At 37.3% G+C, this 23,940-nt stretch overlaps 1 protein-coding gene across 1 annotated transcript in view; it reads left to right on the forward strand.

The window, feature by feature from the left end:
- Positions 1–23,940, forward strand: part of Mei4 (meiotic double-stranded break formation protein 4) — a 161,612-nt gene that overhangs the window by 53,086 nt on the left and 84,586 nt on the right. Inside the window, exon 3 of the mRNA XM_010617916.1 lies at positions 17,707–18,224. Within this exon, the coding sequence (XP_010616218.1) occupies positions 17,707–18,224 (518 nt within the window). The remainder of the gene's footprint in view (positions 1–17,706; positions 18,225–23,940) is intronic.

Consider the following 23,940-nt stretch of genomic DNA (forward strand, 5'->3'; position numbering starts at 1 on the left):
AAAGATCTAAATATTACAGGAGAAACAGTTAATCTTTTGGAAAATAAAATAGATAAAACTCTTGAACATTTTGGTGTAGGCAAAAACTTTATGAACAAAACCCCAATCCCACAGGAAATACTACAAAGGATCAACAACTGGGATCTCATCATATTACAAAGCTTTTGTACAGCAAAAGCAGCCAACAGAGTGAAGAGAAGGCACAGAATGGGAAAAATTTTCACTAGCTATTCTTTAAAGGACTAAAATCTAGAATATATATAGAACTGAAAAACTCAGGCCCCCTCAAGTTTAAAGACCCAGTCCAAAAATAGGTATTTAAAATGAATGCACACTTCTTAGATGAAGTGCACAAAGCAAATAAATATATTAAAAAATGTTTGTCATCACTGGTCATTCAAGAAATGGAAATTAAAATAACACTGAGATTACTTCTCAGTGCAGAAAGAATGGCTATCATCAAGAAATCAACCAATCACAAATGCCCGTGAAGCTGTGGGTCATAAAGAAACTTCTCCACTGTTGGAAGGAGTGTAAACTGGTACAACCAATATGGAAATCAGTATGGAGATTCCTCAAAAAACTGAAACTAGAGGTTCCATTTAACTCAGCTCTTCCCCTTTTTGGTATTTTTCCAAAAGAGTTAAAAGCATCATACCACAGTGATATATGCATACTCATCTTTATAGCAGCACAATTTGTAATAGGGAAGGCTTGAAAACAGCCGAAGTGCCCATCGACAGATGAATGGATAAGGAAAGTGTGGTTTTTATATACAATAAAGTACTACTCTGCCATAAAGAAGGATTCACTTGCGACATTTTTAGGAAGATGGATACACTTTGATACTATACTTTTAAGTGAAATAAATCAGACACAACGTTTAAGTACCACATTGTTTCTCTTGTGTGAGAAACCAGAAGCACAAATAAGAACCAAAGTGGGTCACAGATATTGAGAAATATGAAGAAAATGTTCAAATGGTAAGGGGAACAAGGGAGAGAGGAGGGAAGGAAAGGAAAAGGAAAAATAATAGAAGAAAAAATGGAAACAAAACTTTTTTAAAGTAGGAAGGGAGAAGAGTTGAAGGGAAAGGAAGGGAATGGAGCAAAAAAGAAAAATCAAGATATATTGTGTATCTAGATATATCATTCCCTGTGCTGATTGTGATCTCTATGCCTATCAAAGTGCAGCAATAAAATTAATTTAAAATTTTTAAAAGTGAAAAAAGAATGGCAATAAAAAGGACATTGCAATGAGTAGCTTGGGTAAGAGTTGTGTTGGTTGGAATGGTGAATCATAGGAAGAATAAACGTTGGTATGAAGAAAGAAGAAAAGGCTAATTAGGAAGGAGGAAATTGTGGAAGGTGTTTCACATAAACCAAGTGAAGGTAACATTTTGAGTATGATGAAATGCATGAGATGAGAATGCAAGGAAAGTACTAACTGATTCCATTGAATTAACTGACTAGGTAGGAGTCATTTCTCAGGGTCAACAAGGAAGATAGAAAATTTCAGAGAATGTGATTAGAAAAATAACTGTGGGCAGGTAGTTAGGAAAGTTTTGAAGAGGAAGCCCATGAATGAGTCCTAAAGGAAGCATAGAGCTATTATAACCAGTGGTTTACCCAACCCAGGAAGGCAAGAAGATTGGTTTGGGTGGTGTTTCCACAGTGGAAGGTGTTATTGTTTATACGTAGCTGTCTCTTTATTATTTAAATAGCAAGAAGACATTAAAGGGTTATGGACAAGGACAGTGTAAAATCTAACAGTGGTGTAGATTTAGGAGAACTAATTGGCAGCAAAACCTGGTAGGTAAAAATAGCAGTGTTTTGAGCAGAAGAAGAACATGGACTCACATGCCAGTAAGAGGAATGAAAAGGTTCCCGAGTTGCATTTTGCAACAAATCAAATTAATGTAATTTATTGAATAGCTAAATTTCTATAGGGAGAGCAGAGGAAGGGGATTAAAGATCTTTAAGTGGTTTGAAGACAGGACTTTTTGCCTAGCAGTGATTTTATATATATATATATATATATTCTTTACTCCATTGTGTACAGTGTCTAAAAATATTCCACAATTTGATTGGGAAAGAGAACATATCTTTAATGGGACAACATTTTATAATTTTTTGTTGGTATCTGCAAGAACCATTGTCATTTTTCTCTTGCAGTGAATAACATCTTCCTATAAAAGGGAGAGGAGCTTTAAGTTGTGAGTTGAATCTGAGCCTGCCAGGGTCAGTTTGGGTGGAGGTAAATTTCCCTAACCCAGGTTAACAGAATTTAAGATGTGAGTGGAATCTGAGCCTTCCAGGATCAGTTTGAGTGATGATAAATTTCCCTAACCCAGGTTAACGGAATTTACAGGGACTTATAACATTCAGGGCAGAAAATGGATAAGTGCATCAAGGCTATGAACGACACTTACAAGATGGTGGGAATTATGGCTTTTATTATAATCTTTAGCACTTGGGCGAAACACTATAATTAGTCACTTTTGTCTTCAGGGACACGAAGGATAGTCAGACAGCAGGGATCCAGTTTTGCCGAGGAGTAGAGGGCTGAAGCTCTCACAGGCAAACAGCAGCCAACTCTCACCAACCTCTGTTTTTATTAGATACTTCCATGAGAATTAAACAGTTAGTTCCTTACAGATCATCTCTAGCAAAGCATTAGAAAATATTTTTTATGAACACCTGGTTCTAGTTATTCATACACTTTCTCAAAACAGACTGTTCCCAGAATGTAACCGGATGGTTCTCAAGACTGTTTGCAGTCTTGAACTTCTGAGTTGTGGCTCCATGTGCGGAACCACAACTGCATTTCTTCCAGTCCATGTCCCAGTGTAACCCTCTCCTCTTCAAGTCACCAAATATGAAGATTAAAGAGGTATTTATGAATGTTGTGTGTATATTAGAAGATTATTTTCTTGGAGAAGCCTAAATTATTTGAAGCTGTATTTTTAGCAGTTACCTGGGGATAGACCAAACTGTTAATGGATTCCAAAATAAATAAAAAGGGGGCATAGAAAGGTAGAATTACCCACTGTGATCATATTTTAAGCAGTACTGGCAAAATATAGTTATATCTATCTGAATGTTGTGTGGCTTTTCCCTCTATATAATCGAAAGCAATTCCCTTAGTATCTCTGACTGATTGTAGTCTTGCAAAGTGAATTTTTTGCTAGACACATTTCACAGACTGATTTTAATATGTCATGTGTTGAAAAATAAAATCCTAAAAGCAAAATCCATAAGCCGAGGGCCTATGTACAACGGGCTATAAAAAATGTTCTAGTCAGAGTAAGGTCTTGTTCCTAGGGAGATAGCTTAGATTTGAAGCACTCTGAGGAAGTTTCCCGATTGAGATATCTATTTGATCTAAAGAGTTACACATCAGTTGGAAAAAGATTGACTTGGCTGCTTTACATGAAGCAAATCACTGGCTACATACAGGCAAAGCCTACAATCATGGTTTTGAAGTGCACATTAAATAATAAGATGTATATTATTTTAAAAGTGGAATTGAAAGACGAAGAAATTGGTAGGTCAATTAAAATTGGAGACTTCTTGGTGCACATTTTTCAGTGTAATTTAATAAGTATATAATTTACCATATTTTTATGGACTAGAAGATTATGAGCAATTGAAAGTTAAAAATACTTTTCAAATTTTTAGTAGTGAATATAATACAGAGGATCTTCTGAAACAGCCAAAATAATCAATCACAACTTAAATATATCATATTGGCTTAAAATGGTGCATGACTCTCAAGACAGAAAAACAAGAAAGAAATCTACTTATTGCTCAGTAGGAATTCATGGCCCAGTTGTGAGAAGCAAGATCTGCTGAAAATGGTCACATATAAAGGAATACATATGATGCTTGTGGTCTTGTTATATTTATCCATGCTTATTCCTTAAGTGATTGATTCATTACACTCTTTACTTTCTGGATGTCTGGTGGTGTGCAAGAAGTAATATAATATATAATGCCCCGGAGGAGATAGGCAATAATACATGTCAAAAAGCAACAATAATTTGGAGTGTGTTAAAAGCTATAAAGATAATTTTAAAAGGTTGAAGAGTGGTATGCCTGGGGAAAGGATCAGGCTACAAATTTAGACTGGATGGTCAGGGAGCCTCGTCTATAGGAGGCATCTGTGCTGCATCCTCCACATGGCCCTGAGTCAATAATGGTTCAGTGAACAGAAACAGGCCAGGGTCACTGCAAAGTAAAAGAAAGAGAGGAGTAGTGGGTTGAGAAGGAGACCAGGGCACAGAGATGTAGGGCTTCTTCTAATAGGTAGGGCCTTTGGTACATTGGGAGCTCTTTGGTGAGCATTAGCTAGCTAGGAGTTGTAAATGTCTTGCTCTGGCTGTTATGTGGAGTGGCTTGGTAGTGAGAGTGGAAACCGACTGCTGGGTAGGAGTCTAAGGTTGTGCTTCATTAGGGGTGTGATAATGGCTTAGAATAAGATGGGATGGGACAGCTAGAATTTATAAGGCTCTACTCTTGCAAAACACAAAATAAGTGCCAAAATGATCCTTGAAAGGGGAACATCTGGGGCTGGGGATTTACCTCAGTGGTTCCAGCGCCTACCTCACAAGAGCAAGGACCCAAGTTCAATCGCTGGTACCCCCCAAAAAAGAAAGAGAGGGAGAGAAAGGGGAACATGTATAGCTGCACTTGGAAAGATTAAACAGGGATTACCTTGCACATATAGAGAGGAAGTAAGATGAACACTGTGAGAGTCAGAAAGGGGAGTGGAGACGTCATGAGTGGAGGAGAGGCCCTATTGCTGCTCTCCAAAGAATAGCATAGTGAAAATAAATTGATACAAGGCAGAAACCCACTGGAATCACTTGCAAAGTTTAACATATACTCATGCTTAAGATATTCTGACGTGCTTGATATGGGATGTAGGCTTGTATTGGGGTCTTTAAAAATGTAAAGCCACTCTCATGTGCAGGGAAAATTGAAAAGTAAACAGGTATTTATCACTTAGAAATGTTGAGTTCAGCAAGAAACAGAAGTGACTGAGTGCAGGAGTTTGGGAGTAGATAAAAACAGTGCTTTGAGGATTTCCTCAGTTATCCCGACCCTTTTAATTCAGTATTTGTAGTGACAGTGAACAGTCTAGAGAACATGAAAAAATAAGAGAATCGCCCCTCAAATTGTTTAGTTAATACACAAATTCCTGGAACTTTCCCATCCTGAAACACTGAGTACTAGGAATAATTTTAGCATGGCATCCCTATGACATAAATTAGACAAACATTGCACTGGGCAAAAATTTCATTGCATCTGATCTTTTAAATAAAAAGGGTGAAGTGTATTGGGAAGAAGGAATGTACACCCCAGGGTCCTAGCTTGGGAAGCTTAAGGGCCCCTCTGAAGATGCATCCCAGGTGTAGGGATGCGAGTCATTGCAATCTTGTGGGCAGAGACCAGGTCAAAGCAGTGGCTTCAGTGACTTGTAGGACACACAGTCAGACAAATTCTCTTAAAAGCAGGCTCAGTTAAGGAGAGGTATAAAAGGTGGAAAGGTGAGGGAGAGATTGTGGAGAGAGATGTATCATTTGGCATTCACAGGAATAGAATAGACACAATTTGTTGCATTGCAGGCTGCATTAATTTTATTGTGTTTATGGATTCCTCTGAGTGTTGCTCTATCTGCACCCACATTGATGAATACATGGTAAGCAGGTGGACTTGGTGGTTCACTTTGTAGACGGTTGGATCTTCACGGTCTCTGTGTTATTCTGTAGGGCTGTAGTACCAACATCACAGTAACGATGTTGCCTTCTCCAACCTAGCACTTCTTTTATGTTAGGAAATGGAATTAGGACTATGCTTTTATCTATACCACACATCTTTGTGTATTCCAGGGAAAGATGGTCCTTACCAGCTTAGTTTTGCCCCACTTCTATTTAATTAGGGCAACTATTTTGTTCATTTACTCAGCACTTTTCTATCAGTGTTGGTACAAATGGTATAAAGAATATAGAGATAGGGGAAGGGTAATAAGGGAAAAGAAAAAAATGTGAGATAAAGAAAAGGTAGAAATAAAGTTCTTGTAGATGGGGAGGGGAGGAGGGGGTGAAGGGAGGGAAGGGACAAGGGGAAAAAATGAGAACCAAGTCCTGTCATGTAGAGGTACAAGATCCCAACAATGAATGTAACTGTACTGTATCGCTAAAATGTACCAATAAACTCAATTAAAGCTGGAAAAAAAAAGAATATAGAGATATGAGGTCTGAACCCTCCTGATATGATCACACAAACTCATGAGAGCAAAATCACCTCATTAAATATACCCAGTGAGAGTTTATGGTCTTGAGAAAGATAAGTGTTCAGAGGAAAGGGGCAGAGTGACTGTTTTGTCTTATGGAACGGAAGTTTTAGAAGTCTTTTTGGAAGAAGTTGCTTATCTTGAAGCATGGACAGAATTTAGAGAGCAAACCCTCCACTAGAGGTACTAGAGTATTTCAGGCAAGAAAAAATAATGTAAAGTATAGATACAGGAATCTTCTGGAAAATAGCCTAACTTGACTCAGACATACAGTGCATGAAGGAGTGTTCTGGAAAATAAGACGGAAAACAGTGACTGAGCCTGTTAAGACAACATGGGAAAGACCGGGGATTTAGCTCAGCAGTTTGGTGACCTGCCTTGCAAGAACAAGGACCCGAGTTCAATCCCCGGTACCAAAAAACCCAAAAGAAAACATGGGAAAGCCAGAAAAAAATATGCCTTATTCTATTGGCAGTGAAGAATATTTGGGAATTTTCCAACAGGAAAATAGAAGGGAAACTAAAATTTATTGGGAGTGTGCTACACCTGTTCCAGGCAGTATGTTTTCCATTGCTATTCCTTTTTAAGAGATGCGGAATATGGTTTTTTAGGCAGAGTAATTGGATAGGAGACAGGAATATTACTGTTATAGATCAGGTCTTTTTAAATGTAACTACTTCGGCACAATATTTTTAAGAAGGTGTGATATGAAAACGTTTTGATTCATTGAGTAAATATCATTGAGCTCTTACTCAATTTTACATGCTCAGGGATATGGCAGTGAACAAGAAGTTAATGTCTTTCTTGGAATACATATGCCTGACGGCAAGGACAAAATATACCGGTAGGAGATAAACACACAATGATAAGGGATACGTGGAGAATTATAACAGGGTGATGCTACACAGACTGTTCTGGTGGCTTCTTTAGATTGGGTGGCCAGGGAAGGCCTTTCTATAGAAGTAATATCCAAAGAGATGCTTCAATCACAGCAGGAGCCAGCCCTAAGAAACCTGTGCTTGAGGGGGGAAAAGCATTTCATACACAGAGAACATTCAAAGCAAAGGAAAACTCTGCAATGGGAACAAACAGTGACTTCAGGAACAAAGATTGGGGCAAGGCAAGCATGATTGTTCAGTAAATGGAAGGCAGGGATTAAGTTGAAGTTGATTATCAACCTTCAAACCTTGGAGACTGAAGAGCATAGCAGTGTTACCAGGAAACTGTGCCAGGTCTAAGTGAAAGCAATGAATAGTTTGTTCTGGACATAGGAAATTCCAGGGTCTGAGGTCAATAATGTTGAAACAATAACCAACAAAGGAAGCTAGCAGTTTAGAGCTGGGGGTGTGTCTCAGTGGTGGAGCACTTGCCTAGTACGTGTGAGGCTCCAGGTTGAAAATCTAGTACTGAAAATAATGACTTGTAAATAATTAAATGAATAAAACAAAAGAGGAAATTATAAGATAGACACTTGGAGATGACAAAGGGTACCAGAGGAAGGGGGAAGAAAGGGAAAAGAAGATGAAGGGATAGAAAATAATCAAAATATGTGATATGCCTGTACCACTTCCTCAGAATGAATATCGCTATTCTGTATTACAACTATGCATACACAGGCACACACACGCAAACACAAACCCAAAAGGGGAGGGAGGGAAGGAGGAAGAGAGAGACACTGCGGGGGTGGGGAGAGATATCCACCTCCTGATTTGAGCTTTTGAGTAGGTTGAGATTGGAAATGCAGAATTAAAGGCTGTTGGCCAAAGGGAATTTTTTGAGGTTATAGGAAAGATGAGTATGTCCGGGTACATAGGGGTGTTACAATTTAGATCTAAAGTGTCCCCCAAAAGTCTCGTGTTTGGAGGTTGATTGGGTCCTGGAGGCGCTGTACTTGCCTGTGCATCCATCCATCGATGAGTTCAGGAGCCTAACATGCTCTTAAGAGGTGGGACCTGGTTGAAGGCATGAGTCACGGGGTGTGAGGCCTAGAAAAGTTTACTCTTGTCCCAAACTCCTATGCAGTGGGAGAAGCCACTGGTGGAATAAGGAGGAAGGTCCCTGTTGGGGTGCTAAGGAAAGGCCAGAGTTTGAGTGCCTGCATACAGCAAGAAGTGTGGTCTCCGTATTCTAGGACAAAGCTGATCCATAAAAGCCCTGCTTTCTTTTGTGAAAATAGTGCAGGGAGGACGATCCAGCCATGACAGATCATTCCACTCACTTTAATCTTTATACATTAGATACTATTGTGTCTTGGCATAGTCAAAGTTAGAATGGTAATCCAGATTGCTAGGGTGGGATTGAACTCTGTTCAGTCCTTTTATTTGTTAAAATTCCTCAAACACACTTTGAAAGGTGCTAAAATGGTGCTTCTAGAGACAGAAGTCAAGCAATTGCTTTTAAATGAAACACTGTCATTTCAAAAATGAATTATGATGTTTTTTAAAATACCATTTTTGGTTTGACCACTAGGTGGCATAAACATTTTTTATATTTTTCAATGCATCAGTTCATGTGAGTAATTATTAATGCTAGGAAATCATAGTAATGACAGATATGTATGCCTATGGTGACTTTTGAGAGTATTTAAAATGTTATTTGGTTTCACCATTTATATATACACATGTATTTTTTCAACAAGTATTCAGATCACCAACTAGCAGTAGAAACACTCATATAAATAAATTGCCCTCACCAATCTGTCCTTTTCAGAAGGAAGTCCTAATACATCCAGAACTGGATAATTGAAGTAAGTATAAGTACAAAATAGGCCATGCAGTGTTTTTTGTTTTGTTTTGTTTTGTTTGTCAATCTTAGAGAGCAGGGAAGATTTCATGAGGTTTTGAAACAGAATAAATACATTCCTGGGTTAGAGTAGAAAAATACACCTAACAGGGGGAGCAACTTGTACAAATACATATTGTGTAGAATACTGGGGTGTGCTGCAGTGAACTGTAAGCTTTTAATATTTGTTGCATAACAATAGGGATGAGGTTGAAGATAAGCTGTGGGCCACACAGTGAGACCCTTTTCGCCTCTTACATCAGGAGTTGGAGGACCCTGGTCTCTAATGTAAGAAAACCCCCTGGAAGAATTAACAACAGAAGTCCTGGAATCAAAGTAGCGTTTTAGCAGAATGTGCCCTAGAGGAGGATAGAACCACAGGCAGGTAGCTCATCAAGCTGAGCACATTATTGCATGAATTGGTTCAGCCCGGGGTGATCGTATGAACTACAGGAGGAAGGGACTAGGGAAAGACAGATTCAAATTTGTGTGGCAATTTTACTAAGCCATGTGTCACTCAGAAATTTGGCCAGATATCATTCCGTGTGCTGTGTTTCTAGATAAGACTGTGTGAAAGAGTAGGCTGAATAAATAAGATTGGGCTGTCCTCCCTAATGCAAGTTAGCCTCGGTCAGTTAAAACCTGGAATAGAACTAAAATATTATCTTTTTTTTTTGTGCCCGGGATTGAACTCAGTACCTTCTACTTGCAAAGCAGGCAGCAGAACCACTGAGCTAAATCCCCAGCCCAAAAAACTATATTTCTTCCAGTAAGAGACACCTCTTCCTTCCTGCCTACCTGGAGGTGAAGCAAAGGTTTTTCCCAGCCCTCAGAGTCAGTCTGAAACATCAGTTCATCCTGGGTCTTAAACCTACTGTTTTTCCATTTTCCAGCTTGCCTACTACAAACCTTGAGACTGATCATCCCCTGTAACGGTGCTCGTGACCCCCACACACATGGACACACACACACACACACAATGGGGGCAGGACATATGTGTTCTGCTTCTTTGAAGAAAGTTAATATGTGTGCAGAAGGTAGGATTGTGTAACACGCTGTTTTACTGTATGTAGAGGGTAGAAGGGAAAAACCATCCAAGGGTGATCTTTGGCCTAGTGATGGGTGCGTAATGATGCTGAAACAGTTCATTCTGTAGGAACCAAGCTTGTAGTTTCATGAAAATCAAAGTACAAAGTCACAAACCAAAAGGCGGAATTGAGGTGAGTTTTTACTGGTAAAACGGTTTATCCCGTGGGTGAATATGAAAAGTGGAATGTCCACATGGCCCCTCAGTCCAGAGCTTTGTATGGATGAGCATAGCACTGGCACTGATCAGTTGTTCATGGTTGCCTATTGCAGGTGGCCCTGTGAATTTAAAATGACCAATCAGAACACAGCTTTTTAACCCAGTTACTCAGGGTGTATATTTTAAAGGAAAATTGGATTTTAGAAAATGATTGATTATTTTGCATCTTAAGTTCCTCAAAATTCAGAAGCTTAGGAGGGAGGAGCTACAGGTCCCTTTACTAGGGAGGGGCTGCCTGAGAAAGTTTTTCTTGGTCCACAATTCCCAGGTCACTACATCTTTAAACTTTTATTGATATGGCTGATCACTTAACTTTCTCTCAAATCCTTTCCCTAGCCAGCTGCCTTATTCATAAGCTAACCAAATAAACCATTTTTGCAATGACATCAAGTGAAATAGACAACATATAAGACTGATATAAATTGTATAAACAGTGCATGAAAATGATTTGTTCCATTTCATAAACAAAGTTCACAGGCCTTGCGGAGAATGAAGAAAAAGACTCCCTTTAAGCACTTGAATCTGTAGGTCTACTATGATGGGTGAAGTAGGGAGTGCAGAAAAAGGTGAGAAAAGGCAACAAGAATTAGGGAGCTATAAATATTCGTGAATGCCCTTTAAAATACATCTACGCTTGACCCAGGGCTAGGCATTTCTAGGGCAGTGTGGATGACGGACGGGAACTAGCTCTATTTTATTGAGATCTACTGTGAACGGGTAAATGCTAAGTGGGTTTAAGGTGAAATTAAAATCTATAGGAAATTTAAAGAGATCAGGGCTCAGCAAAATGCAATAGAAATTTCATGTTATTCAAAGGGACATAATCTGTGATACACACAATCTGTAGTTTTTTTTAATAGCTTTTAATGTCTAATTCCATGTGCTATATAATTTCACTCTTTAAAATAGATTTCTCATTTATGTATTTAGTAAGAGTAGGTAATATTCATTGAGCACGTAATGTGAGTCAAACTGCTTGATCAATAGGTGTGTATTTTATCTCGATTAAATCCAACAAACAAACAGGTAGGTCATAAACACTAAGTTGGAAAGATACTGCATCATTCAGGCACTTCAGTGCACTAATAAGTTAAAAGAGAAGCCTCGTTTTCCTTCTTAGTCTTGGAAAATCAGAAATTACATAGAGCTGTAGTCACGGCTTTGATTTTTTTTTTCTGTTCTTTGGGCATAATGCTTTGTTAGTCATGCTTTGAGAACTGTGTTGAAAACAGATCTAATCAAATAAGTAGACTCTGGTTGTAATTATGAAAGACTGACTTGAAAGAGTAGAGGTGTATTACCGTCCATTTTCATACTATATTTTACTCTACCAAGGATGGACATTTTAAGTATTGTCTTTAAAATAAAGATATTTCTTATAACTATTCTCAGTTGTAATCCATTAATAGTATCACTTAAAGTGTTTAATCCTAAGAAGCTGGGTTTTTTTCTGTGTTTTTTAGATGAAGACGTATACGAAAGTCATACTTGTCTACTATTATTTATTTTAGTATGCATTGAGTGGTTTCCAGCAGCATAAACGAATGCAGTGTACATTGTAGGCACCAAAATGTTCAATATTGAGAACAGATAGAGAGGAAGTAAATTGGTTATTGGTCCCAAGAGGGAGAGCTATCATGAAAAAACCTTTGTGAGTTATTTCTATAGAACTGTTAGCTAGTTTTCTCTTCTGCTAGCTGTTGTTCTTTGAGACATTTTAAGTAACAGCTATAATCAACATACTTTCTGTTTAATCTACTTCCTTCCGTATCTATTTAATTTGATCTCTTTAGTCTGGTAGTGTAACTCCCAGTCTGGGGTTTGGTGTAACTGCCAAAGAGCTGATCTTGGCTCATGGTTCAAGGTAAGGATGAGAGCAGATAGGATCTGTCAGATACAGCAGCAGGGTGCAGCACTCAGTATTGCTCAGGATAAGGTTTTTCTTCCACAGGTGGTGTCTTCTAACGTGGCGACAGGACTGAAGCAGTGAGAGACATAACCTGTGCCCTCAGGAGCTCGTAAACAAGCGAAAAGCATAAATAAATCCATGAGTTCTGTAACGAGGAGCACAGGGACTCTTTGCTGCTGTAGTTCAAAGGTGATTGAACATGGAACTGAAGAAATTGGTCTCACCTGCTTGCTGCGTGGCTTTTTTCTTAGATCTCTTAATCAGGCAGGGCCCACATTCTGAATCAGTTAGGGATCCTAAAAACATACATCAGTCAAATTATTCAATAAACTAATTTGTAATTCATTAAACTTAATTTGTAAAATTAAGTATGAATATAATTCCTTCACTGGTATTGAGAATGCAAAACTGGGCCTGTATGGTATACAATTTACATGGCCCTCTTTCGTGGAGTTGGTAGATTCCTTGGGGCACTGAGAAAAGACTGCTCTTCGTGTGTTTTTCTGTAGTAGCATCTTGAATGCCTTCCCTCGTGGCACTGTCATGAGGGTGCAGTAATAAAGCAGCCAGAAAAAAGAGAAGTCGGCTTTGTAAATTCTTTCCCATGTGCGGGTAGAGTTACTTCTTGCCAATTTGTATTTGATGTGGGTGAAGGAGATGTCATGGAGTGGTTGTGGCTTGCCAAAGGGATGCCAGTAAGCAATGAGGAGAAAGCACAAATCAGCCTTTTGCTTATTAGTTGGTAACATTCATTTCATTAATCTTCTTAGAAATTATCACCAAGTTTGGCTGACCATGATGGAAATTTGAGTAGATTAATGAAATTGTTTATTTTCTTTATGGAGAGCCATTTAGCTCTCGTGAAATAAAACTATAATTTACTTGAATAATTACAGTAGCCACACTCTCTAGTTACATTTATTTTTAATGTATGTTTTGAGAAGTCATTTCAAATGTTTATCTTTGTCCATAGAATGTGTTTGCTGAAAATGACGAGATCGTCTAGCTTTTTTATTACAGAAATAGCCAAATGCAGTTAAAAGCTTTGCATATAGATCATTATTCTGGGTACCACCACATTTCTGAACTTCCTGAATTATCTCCCTGGACTTGGAATTTAGGTATCATGATGATAAATAGCGAGCACATATCTGCACACTTGTAGTGGTTGTAGTAGGCACCTGTTGAATGAATATGAGTGCTGTTTCTATCTCATCAGTTTCTAATATGGAAAGACAAAAGAGCAATAAATTAGATAAATCTACCAACTAAATAATATCAAAGGTAGAAGATGTCCCTTTGCCTTTCTTCACAGCCCCTATTTAGCAAATGTCTTCCTGTCTCCATCTTCAAGGAAAGGTGACAGCCGGTAGGATCTCCTTTAGCCTTCTGTGTGCCCGTGGTAGCTCTCTGCTTCCCTGAGTATTCTCACCCTCTTCCTCCAGCCGTCCTACTAAGCCTTGACTGCTCTCCTACCTTCTTCCGGACTATGCCCTATCTGCCCTTCTTATTTTCTTCAACATCTCCAGCCTATGCTTCTCCACTGTTTTTCTCAGTCAACTCTAATATCAAATGTTCTCCCAACTTAAGTAAAACTTGTCTGCAGTTACTGCCCTTGTTCCTTCAGAAGGGCAGTCCGTTCTTTAACTGTCTTCCCCACTTCACTCTTCAGTGAAATGCTTTCTCTTCTCTCTTCACCAAACTGCCGGCCTGTCCAAAGCTGTGGCAAGTAAGATCATTGATCACTTACTGTCTTGTCCCTTCTCTTCTTCTTTGCACCCATCCATTCTCTTCTCTTGTTTTCTCTTCTTTTTTTCTTTTTGATGCTACGTTCCTGGCCTACTTCCCTTCCTGCCTGCATGTCTCTGTCTTTCTGTATTCCTCTGCCTCTGCCTCCAACACCCTGTCCTTCTCCCTGTCTCCCTCTCCCTCCCCCTCCCTCCCTCTCCCTCTCCCTCTCCCTCTCTGTCTCTGTTTCTTTCTTATTTTGAGGAAGGGTCTTCAACTTACCTTACTAAATTTCCCAGTCTGGGCTTCAACTTGGGATCCTCCTGCTTCAGCCTCCTACTGTGTTGGGACTGCAGGCATGGGCAAAGACACCCAGCTGCTTATATTTTAAGATACATTTTTTTCAATACTTTGTATTTGACTCCTTTACTCTTTGCCATTCCCCTTATAAAACTGTGCCTTTGACTTTCATGTCATAATCTTTATTTTATTCGTATACCTCTTAAACTATTCCTTCTCTTTCAGACCCACCTTCACAATAAGCTCCTAAAATACACTTTCACTTTAGACCTTTCTCCATCTTTAGTAGGCTCATGTAGCCAGTTTCTCAGAGAATATCTGCTTGATTATCTCTGGATGCTTCATAATTTAGAAGACCAAACCTGAACCTGCAGTCTCTCCCTAGCCAGCTTTTCTCTCTGTATTTTTACCATTGCAATGAGTAGCACCATCATCTGCCAAGTAGTCTAAGTCAGAACTAGTGAGTGTATTTAATTGCACGACTATTTCATTGCCTAAATCAAGCCAACCAGCAGGCTTCCAGATTGTGTTTTGATACTTTGTGTTCATCTCTGTGGTCATTTGCTCCCTTTCTCTTCCACAAAAGCTTCTTGGTTCATTTTTCTCATCTGATATTACCAATATAGAGATGCTGTTTAATTAATTACTCGTGGTTTCATCTTATACTCTTCAAAAAATTTGTTGCTCCTGTAGCTAACAGAATGCTTGAGCAAATGAAAATAAGGCCATTTCAACTTTCCTACTTTACACCTTTTCACATTTCATTCCTTCTGTTGGCGACAGAAATATTTCTCATACTGGTAGACATACTACATGCTTTCAAATGTTCACTGAGAACTTTTCATTTGGTTTCAGTTTTGTTTTCATATGTTGGTGGTAATAATTTAAAAATATCTACCGTATTTAAGCAGGATGTAGTGGACATACCTTTAAGGTACTCTCAGGCTGTGAGGCAGAGGCAGGAGGATCACAAGTTTGAGTCCAGCCCAGGAAACTTACTGAGACCCTGTGTCACAATAAAAAATAAACAAGGGCCAGGGATGTAATGGGTTTCATCTCCAGTACAAAAAAAAAAAAAAAAAAAGAAAGAAAACCTCGGTCTGAATAGCTGGTAAAACTTTTTTCAACATTGTGGGTTGTCTCTTCACTCTGTTGATGTACTGTTATTGTACAAAAGCTTTTTAATAAAATGAGGTCCCAGTTGTTGATTCTTTATAGTATTTCCCAAGTGGTCATGGTTTTGTTCATGAAGTCTTTGCCTACTCTTGTGTAACTTTGAGCATTCTGCCTATTCTCTCTTCCAGCAGATTTAGTGTTTCTGTTTTTTTTTTTTTTTTTTTTTTTTTTGGTACCGGGGATTGAACTCGGGTCTTTGCGCTTGCAAGGCAGGCTACCAAACTGCTGAGCTAAATTCCCGGCCCATAGTGTTTCTGTTTTAATATCTAGATTGTTGAACCATTTCAATTTTAGGTTAGTGTACGGTGAAAGATATGGAACTAATTTCAGTCTTTGGAATGTGGAAAGCCAGTTTTTCCAGCACCACCTTTCCTCCAGTGAAGGTGGTCGGCTCCTTTGTCAAAGATAAGGTGGTTGAGTATGTCTGGAGTTGTTTCTGCGTCCTCTAGTCTGTTCCATTTATCCTCAGGTCTGTTCTTTTGCCAGTACCATGCTTTTTTTTTTTAATTGAATTTATTGGTACATTCTAGGTAGACAGTACAGTTACATTCATTACTGGGATCTTGTACCTTTACATGCCAGGTCTTGGTTCTCATTTTTTCCCCTTGTCCCCACCCTCCCTCCACCTACTCCTCCCCTTCCCACCTTCCATGCTTTTTTTTTTTTTAAATCACAGTAGCTTTGTAGTATAATTTAAAGTCAGGAATTGTGATATCCCCAGCTTTGCCCTTGTTGCCCAGAATTGCCTTTGCTATTCTAGGTCTCTTCTGGTTCCAAACTAATTTTAGGATTTTTTTTTCTAATTCTATGAGATATACTGTTGGGATTTTGATTGGGATTGCATTGAATCTGTGTAACAGTTTTGGAAGTATGGCCATTTTCTCTATATTGGTTCTTCCTATCCAAGAACAAGGGATATCTTTCCATTTTCTGATAGCCTCTTCAGTCTCCTTTTTCAGAGTACAAAATGCTGAAGTCTTCTTTGTTACTTTGATTGCTAGGTTTTTCTTTTTTTTTGGATACTATTGTGAAAGGGATTGTTTCTCTAGTTTTGCTCTCCATGATTCTGTTATTAGTGTATAGAAAGGCTATTGATTTTTTACTACTCTGCCATAGCGAAGGATGTCCTTCAGACATTTGTCTCTAAATGGACGGACCTTGAGACCATACTCTTAAGAGTGGGTGGACCTTGGCACCATACTCTTAAGTGAAATAAATGGGACACACATTACCATATTGGTTCTCTGATGTGAGAAACCAAAATTGAAAAAAAAGGACTGAAATGTACAATGGACGTTGGGGAATGGGAAGAAAGTGTTCAGATGGGAAGAGGAACGAGGGAGGAGAGGGGAAGAAAGGAAGAGACTAGAAAAAAGTGAAAATAGAAAGAAAAATGGAAACAAAGCTTTTGTACGTAAGGATGGGAGGGGGCTTGATGGTAGGAATGGGATAAAATAAAATAAATTTTAATTTAAAAAACTCATCACCTTCTTACCTTTTGTGTACTGCTGATGGTGTGACTATTGAGGCTGTCTTCCACGCTCTCACACATTTGAAGAACCAGAGTACGGTAAAGCTTAATACCAAGACTAGCAAGGAAAGAATGGAACCCCCGCAGTTCCTAGGTTTACTGTTCACTACATACACACAAGGTAGTGTTGCTGTGCATTTATATGTACACAATGCACATAGGTGTTTTTAAATGTGCATGTGTGCTTTCATGCACATGTATATGTACTTTTTCTCACAGAGTGTTCATGTTCTTCAAGTTTGAAATTCACTGTACACAGGATAGGATAAATTCTGAGGTTCTTAATAGGTCTTATATGATCTACTATTTTCTGGCCTCTACGTATTTCTCTGTCTTAATCTCTTACCCTGTCCTTTCTGTGAAAGTGGCTCCCAACCATGTGACTCCTCACCTACAAAATGCTATCTTTGTCCTGTTGCATCTTTGATGCCCCTTTGATGTGTGGAATTAGCTTGCCTTTTTCCATTCTCTAACTTTAATTTTGATCTTCTATCTCTGTTTCACAAGTATATCCAGTATCACCTCTTTCTCTACTCTGTTTTTACACCACTTGTTAAATGTTTAACACAATTTTTCATGGTCCATTTAGCATTTAAAGTGAGAGAAAGCAGTGTATTGTTTTTATATGAAGAAATTTAAATTATAGGAAAGGTAACCCTTTCTTCCTTTCTGTTTCAGGAAACCCATCTTCCCAGGAACCTAAAAGTTCCGACAGTACATTAACTCCAATGGAAGATTCTGGGTATGATTTATCAAGTGAGTGGGAAACAGAACTTTCAGAGTTACCCCAGCACTTTGTGAAGAGCTGCAACCCCTCACCCTTTCCACCACTGTCTTTTGTGAAAAAAGCCCAGGCCTCCCCAGAAAATCCTCTGTCTTCTCACATGAAATTTTTGCAACATCTTCTTGCACTAAAGAACTTGACTGAATCAGGTAGCCTGGCGGTAACCCGTGCTGAAAAGGACTCTTCCACCATCTCTGATTCTGTTTCTCAGATGCTTGATGGCCTGATCACATTTTACCGTGATCCCAAACTTCCTTTTTCACGGTTTTGGACAGAAGCTATTGAAACTTTAGCAAGACTGATCGATGATTGTAACCTCTCTAACCATATTGTGAAAAAATGTTCTAAGAAGTTGGAAGAATTTGAAAAAACCTTACTGCAGGTTCTTACAGGAAGAAGCCACATAAACCGGGTGAGTAACCCATCTCATCTCTCTTATTAGTGATATAAGACGTTAGTAATTTAAGGAAATGTTCCATTTGGATAATCCTACTGTAGTCCTTTAGCCTTGTGGCTCAGAGTCTTTGGCCTTGTCAGCAGCTCTTAACTGTTATGTCTCTGCTTTTGGCTTCTGATTGCTATGATATTTTTCTCTCCATTAGAGAACTCTGCTTCAAGTTTGTTACTTTGAGTTACTTTCCCTGTTTTATTTTTAATCCACATTCTTGGATTATTCTCTCATGTTTTTTCTTGCCTTTGTTTAATTACTGTTGCTCAGAAAACCTTAATACTTTTCAGAAAACTGTTAACATTTAAAGTTTCCCAAACTATGACCTTTTTTTAATGTTATGCTCCTCACAATGAATTGCCTATATTTTATTGAATTTGTTTGGTTTTTTGTTTGTTTGTTTGTTTTGGTATTGGGTAGCACATGTTTTAAGGTCAAAAAAATTTCTTTCCTCGTTTGGATTTTCCTTTGTGTGTTAACCAGCTTTCTGTCACTGTGACAAAATACCCAAGATAATCAACTTAAAGAAATCAAAATTTATTTTGGTTCATGGTTTCAGAGTTTTGTATCAGTGGTCTCTTGGATCCATCACTTTGGGCCTGTGGTGAGGCAGAACTTCATGATGGGGAGTGCATTGTGGAGTAGAGCTCTTCCTCTCGTGTTGACCAGGAAGCAGAAAGAGAGGGAATGAGTGACCCAGTATGCACTTTAAGAGCACATTGCCAGAAACCCAAAGTCCTTCACTGGGCCTGTCAACTCTTCATTCCACTTCCTCTCAAAAGTGCCACAGGCTGCCAGCCAATCCTACAATAGTACGCAGGAGTACAGGGCACGTTCCAGTTCCGAGCCATAAGGCTTTTCAAATGGCATAACCCTCCACAGACCCTTTGTATATGTGGATTAATTGAATAAACAGGCTGCAGAATACATTGTGTAAGGCTGTTTTTCTGTTTTGTTTTATTTTTTCCGTATTTATGCAACATTACTTATAAAACTTGACTCAGGGATTCTTTTTGAACGAGAAACATTTAGTCAATCTGAAGCCGTTTCATTGTTTGGCTCTTGAGACACAGTGAAGAGTTTCTTTTTCATATAATTTGCTACCTTTTTACTATCTGATCCTTTGAAAAACTCCAAATGCCTTCACATTCTAGTTCTTTTTCATTGATTACTAAAAATATCAAAGACTGTAGTAAAAGCACCAGACTTTGTTTCTTTGGCTACATCTTTATTGTTTGTCCTCCATGCAGTACAGACTCTATTCTGAATTTTCATGACCCTGGTAAAATTGGATCTCATGAGCTAATTTGTTGCACCTATATTTGTTCTTTCTGTCTTGGTTAAGGTCTGATTTGATCAATATTTTAGGGTTTTTTTAATTATGGTTTTGTCATTTGTGAGTGACACTGAATTTTCTGTCTAGGAAACTACAGTCTTTTCTTGCTGGACACAATTAGGAATTAAATACTAAATTCCCAATGTTTATATGTGAGATATTGTCTCGGTGTGTTTTCTATTGCTATAACAAAATCCTGTAGACAAGTTGATTTATAAAGAAAATACACTGTTTACCTTGGCTCACAGTTTCGGAAGCTGGGAAGTCCTAAAGCACCACCAGCATCTTCGTGACATCCTTGAGGCCCTTCTTGGTGCTTATTGCTGCCTCAACATATGACAGAGGGTGTCATGTGGTGAGATTAAGAAAGAGGTGTTAGTGCCTGTCTCTCTTTTCTTATAAAACCACAAATGCCTTCATAGTGTCTCCATCCCATGGCCTCATCTAATCCTATTGCTCTGAGAGGCTCCCACCTTTAAATACCATTAACATGAATTTGGAGATTAATATTTGAACACATGAACTTTTAAAATGTAATATAAGTAGATATTAATAAAGAAAATTGAGTTCTATGCAAAAAATAATTTTTCACATCAAAAATAGAAAATAACAATGCTAAATACACCATGTAATGATCATAAAAGATTATATTTTCGTTTGCTCATCTATTGCTCAACTTGTTTCCTAATAATACTACACATTTTTTTTTGCATAAAATATAAAACACATGAACTTCTAAGCAACACTTTGAAATCCTAGCAGATATCCAATCTATAACAGCAAAGTTAGCAAATATTCCCTAATCCTTTGGATGTATTTTGCTTTCTCCTTTTAAAACTACTTTACATTAGTTCTGTGTGACCTGCAACCCTGCAGATACTGGCATTTGTATTCTTTGTGGTCACCAGAGGATGCACATTTGTTTTTAGTTTAGTCTTCCTCATACAAGGTTCGGAGTTTGCTGGGACTTACACCCACACAAGAGTAGTCTTGAGCAGTTTGTAAAAGTAGGAGAATGGATCATAGGAGCTTGTGATGATACATATAATTCTCCAATGTTTATTTTTCATATCATGTGCCATTGGGCCAGCTGTTGCCAAGTAGTTGATCAATGGAGAAGGAAAATTCAACAGATGGCTAGAAAAAGTGAATGGATGGCTACCTGGAAGAGGCCATTGTTCCCAGAGAAAGTCGGGTGATAAAATTATTCACCACATTTACAGTTACTATGAGGATTAATAAGTGAACTTTAATGGTTTTCTCTCTGGAGGTTTTTTGGTAGTTTGTTTGTTTTGTCCTCCCCAGCAAAAGCATCTTGAAATAAATCAAAGTTGTGTCATTGCTGTCCCTTCATCATCATCATTATCTGGATATGTTTATAAATCTTGATTCTTTACTGAAAAAAATTAGTGAACATTTGCTATTTATAAATACAATTCAGCCTTTTTAGCATTTCTCAAATAAAAGCATAGCCTTAAAGAATATTCTGAGGTGATAGTGTAACTCCTATTATTGCATTGTTATTGAGCATACACTTGATACTTTAAAACAAAATCATAGTTTAGAAAATATTTACTCATAACAAACTTGTTTTTATAGACTAGAAGGGTTTAATTAAATAATATTACTTAAAATCTTCAGCTATTCTGATGGTTTCACTTCAGTGAACTTATGTTTAAACGCTGAAATAGAAAATGGTGTTGTATGAATACTTCAAAATTCTATAAAGGGATTACACATTTTTATAATTAATGTGTAGGTTTTACATACAATAAATTTTCAAAAACATATCCTCAATAAGTTCAGTAGTAAAATTATTTTGACTACAACTTAGTTTTCTAAAAAAATGATCAATAACAACTTCATAACTTTCACAATCTTTAGATCACTATTATAAATTTCAGTTGTTGTATGCATTAAAGAATAGAGTGCTGATATGAGATGTCCTGGGAATTGTTTTGATAATTCCTTAGTATTCACTTGGTAGAAATTATTAAGAAGTTTAGGAGAAAATACAGTGGTGCTTTCTCAGATTTAGATAAATGCTTTTTTGCTATTATAGGTACTTTATATTTTAAAAATAAATAATTTAGAAATTGTTATCTCAAATTTATATCTTTTCTTCGTTCTTTAGAATAACTCTAAATATGGGACAGGAGAAATTAATCTGCAGTGACATTTTTTAATGTGTGCTTAAAACCACATGCCCAACAGGGGTCTGCACAGTTCCTCCTCTAGGGCTCCTGGGAAAAAGCTTTCTCTTAACTTGAGGTTCAGCTTGCTTTTACTTGCCTGACCAGTATGGCACCTTTACCACCATCCTGTATACTTTCGTGGGGCCAGGAGTGTTTATCTTTTAGGTCTTTAAAACCCTTTGTTTGACTGAGGTCTTGGGCTTTCTTATATTACTGACCTCTCCTAGACTTTTAGACCTCAAATTGTATTGTTTTTGTGATTATAAACACTGTCAACTAATCTTAGCATTGCATTGCCACCTAATTATATTTACAGGCCATCATATGATATTATGATACTGTCAGGATTATGATATTATCTGGTCTTACAACCAGAATGGCCCTGATTATATTTAGCTTTTTAAAGTGTATATTTTCAATTTTTAATTTTTCTCTGAAAAATGGAGTGATTATATTAAATATGAAAATATTCATTTTATCATTGCACTTTAACATATGTTGCTAAGTCATATATAGATAGATAGATAGATAGATAGATAGATAGATAGATAGATATTATACTATGTTGCATTATTTAGAAAACTTTCCTTTCATTTCATGTTATTTTAAGCCATTAGATAACTCTTAGATATATTAGTTATGGAAGTGAAAAAAATTGCCAGGTGAATCTTTTGTTTGTATGGTCAGCAGAATAATGATCCCCTCAAAGATTTTATAGTATAATCCCCAAACCTATGTTATGTTACATGGTGAGCAGTAAGGAAAAAATGTGCATGTTTATAGTATACAATAATTGCATTCATCATGGAGAGGTGGTACATGTTCATAACAAGTGTTATTTCTTTCTTTTTAATCCCCTTCCTCTCCCTCCATCTTGTTGTCCCCTTGCCTTGTGAAAAAGATCTGTATCCCTGTTCCCTATTCTCTTTTATTTTTTTCCATATTTTATTTATATTTTGAGTTTCTCATATTTTCAGTTGTACCCTTGAATGGATGTTGAAGTTTTTCAAAAGCTTGTACCTATTGAGATAACAATATATTTTCCTTTGTTTTTGTTAACACATTGTATCGTTTTGATTGAGTTCCATGTATTTAACTGTCTTTTAGATAAATTCTACATGATCATGATTTTCGATCCATCCTTTTAAAGTGTTCTTGAAATTGGTTTGCTTATACTTCATTTTATTATATTTACTATACTATGCTATACTGCACTTTATTATACTATATTTTTGCATCTCAGCGATCAGAAATACTGCCTGTAGCTTTCTTTTCTGGATGGTATCATTCCCTGATTTGATAACAAATTGATGCTGGTTCCATAAAACAGGGTCAGAAATGCTCCTTCTACTTTTAGGAAGTGTTTAAGAAGAGGTGGTATTCTTCCTGCAGTGATTGGTAAAAATTCATCTGTAAAGTCATCAAGTTCTTCATGAGGATAGTTTTCATTCACTCTCCTTGTTTGTTATTGGCTAGTCAGGGTTTCTGTTTCTTCATTCAGTTTGGTAAGTTTTATATTCTAAAAATTAATCTGTTTATTCTAGGTGATGGAATTTTCCATCATATAATTGTTTATAATAGTCTCTTAACATTGATTTTATGTCTGTGACAGCCCTGTCATATACCCTATTTTATTTCTAATTAAGGTTAGTGTTCTTAGTTTAGTTAAGGTTTTGCCAATTTCTTTCTTTGAAGTAATGTACTCTTATATTCTTGTTCTTTTTTACCTGTTGTTCTTGTGTTCTGTATTTATTTCTTCTCTAATCTTTATTACTTCCTTTCTTCTATAAATTTTGAGTTTAGTTTGTCCTTTTTAGTGGACTTCAACACTTCACTTACGATAATGGATAGAACACCCAGACAGAAAATCAATAAAGAAACAGCCAATTTGAACAACGGTATAACACAAATGCTTTTAACTGACATGTACAGAACTTTCCACTCAACAGCAGAAGAATAAACATTCTTCACAAGCACACACAGAATATTTCCCAGAATATATCGTGTTTTAGGACACAGGGCACTTCTTAATAATTTTAGAAAACTGAAATAATTCAAAGTTCCTTTCTTACTAAAATGGATTGAAATTACTATTTAAAAACAGTAAATTAAATAGAATTCACAAATATGTAGAAACTAAAAAACATAC

This window comes from Fukomys damarensis, unplaced genomic scaffold, assembly GCF_012274545.1.
Source record: "Fukomys damarensis isolate Sample0158 unplaced genomic scaffold, DMR_v1.0_HiC HiC_scaffold_27, whole genome shotgun sequence".
NCBI lineage: Eukaryota > Metazoa > Chordata > Mammalia > Rodentia > Bathyergidae > Fukomys > Fukomys damarensis.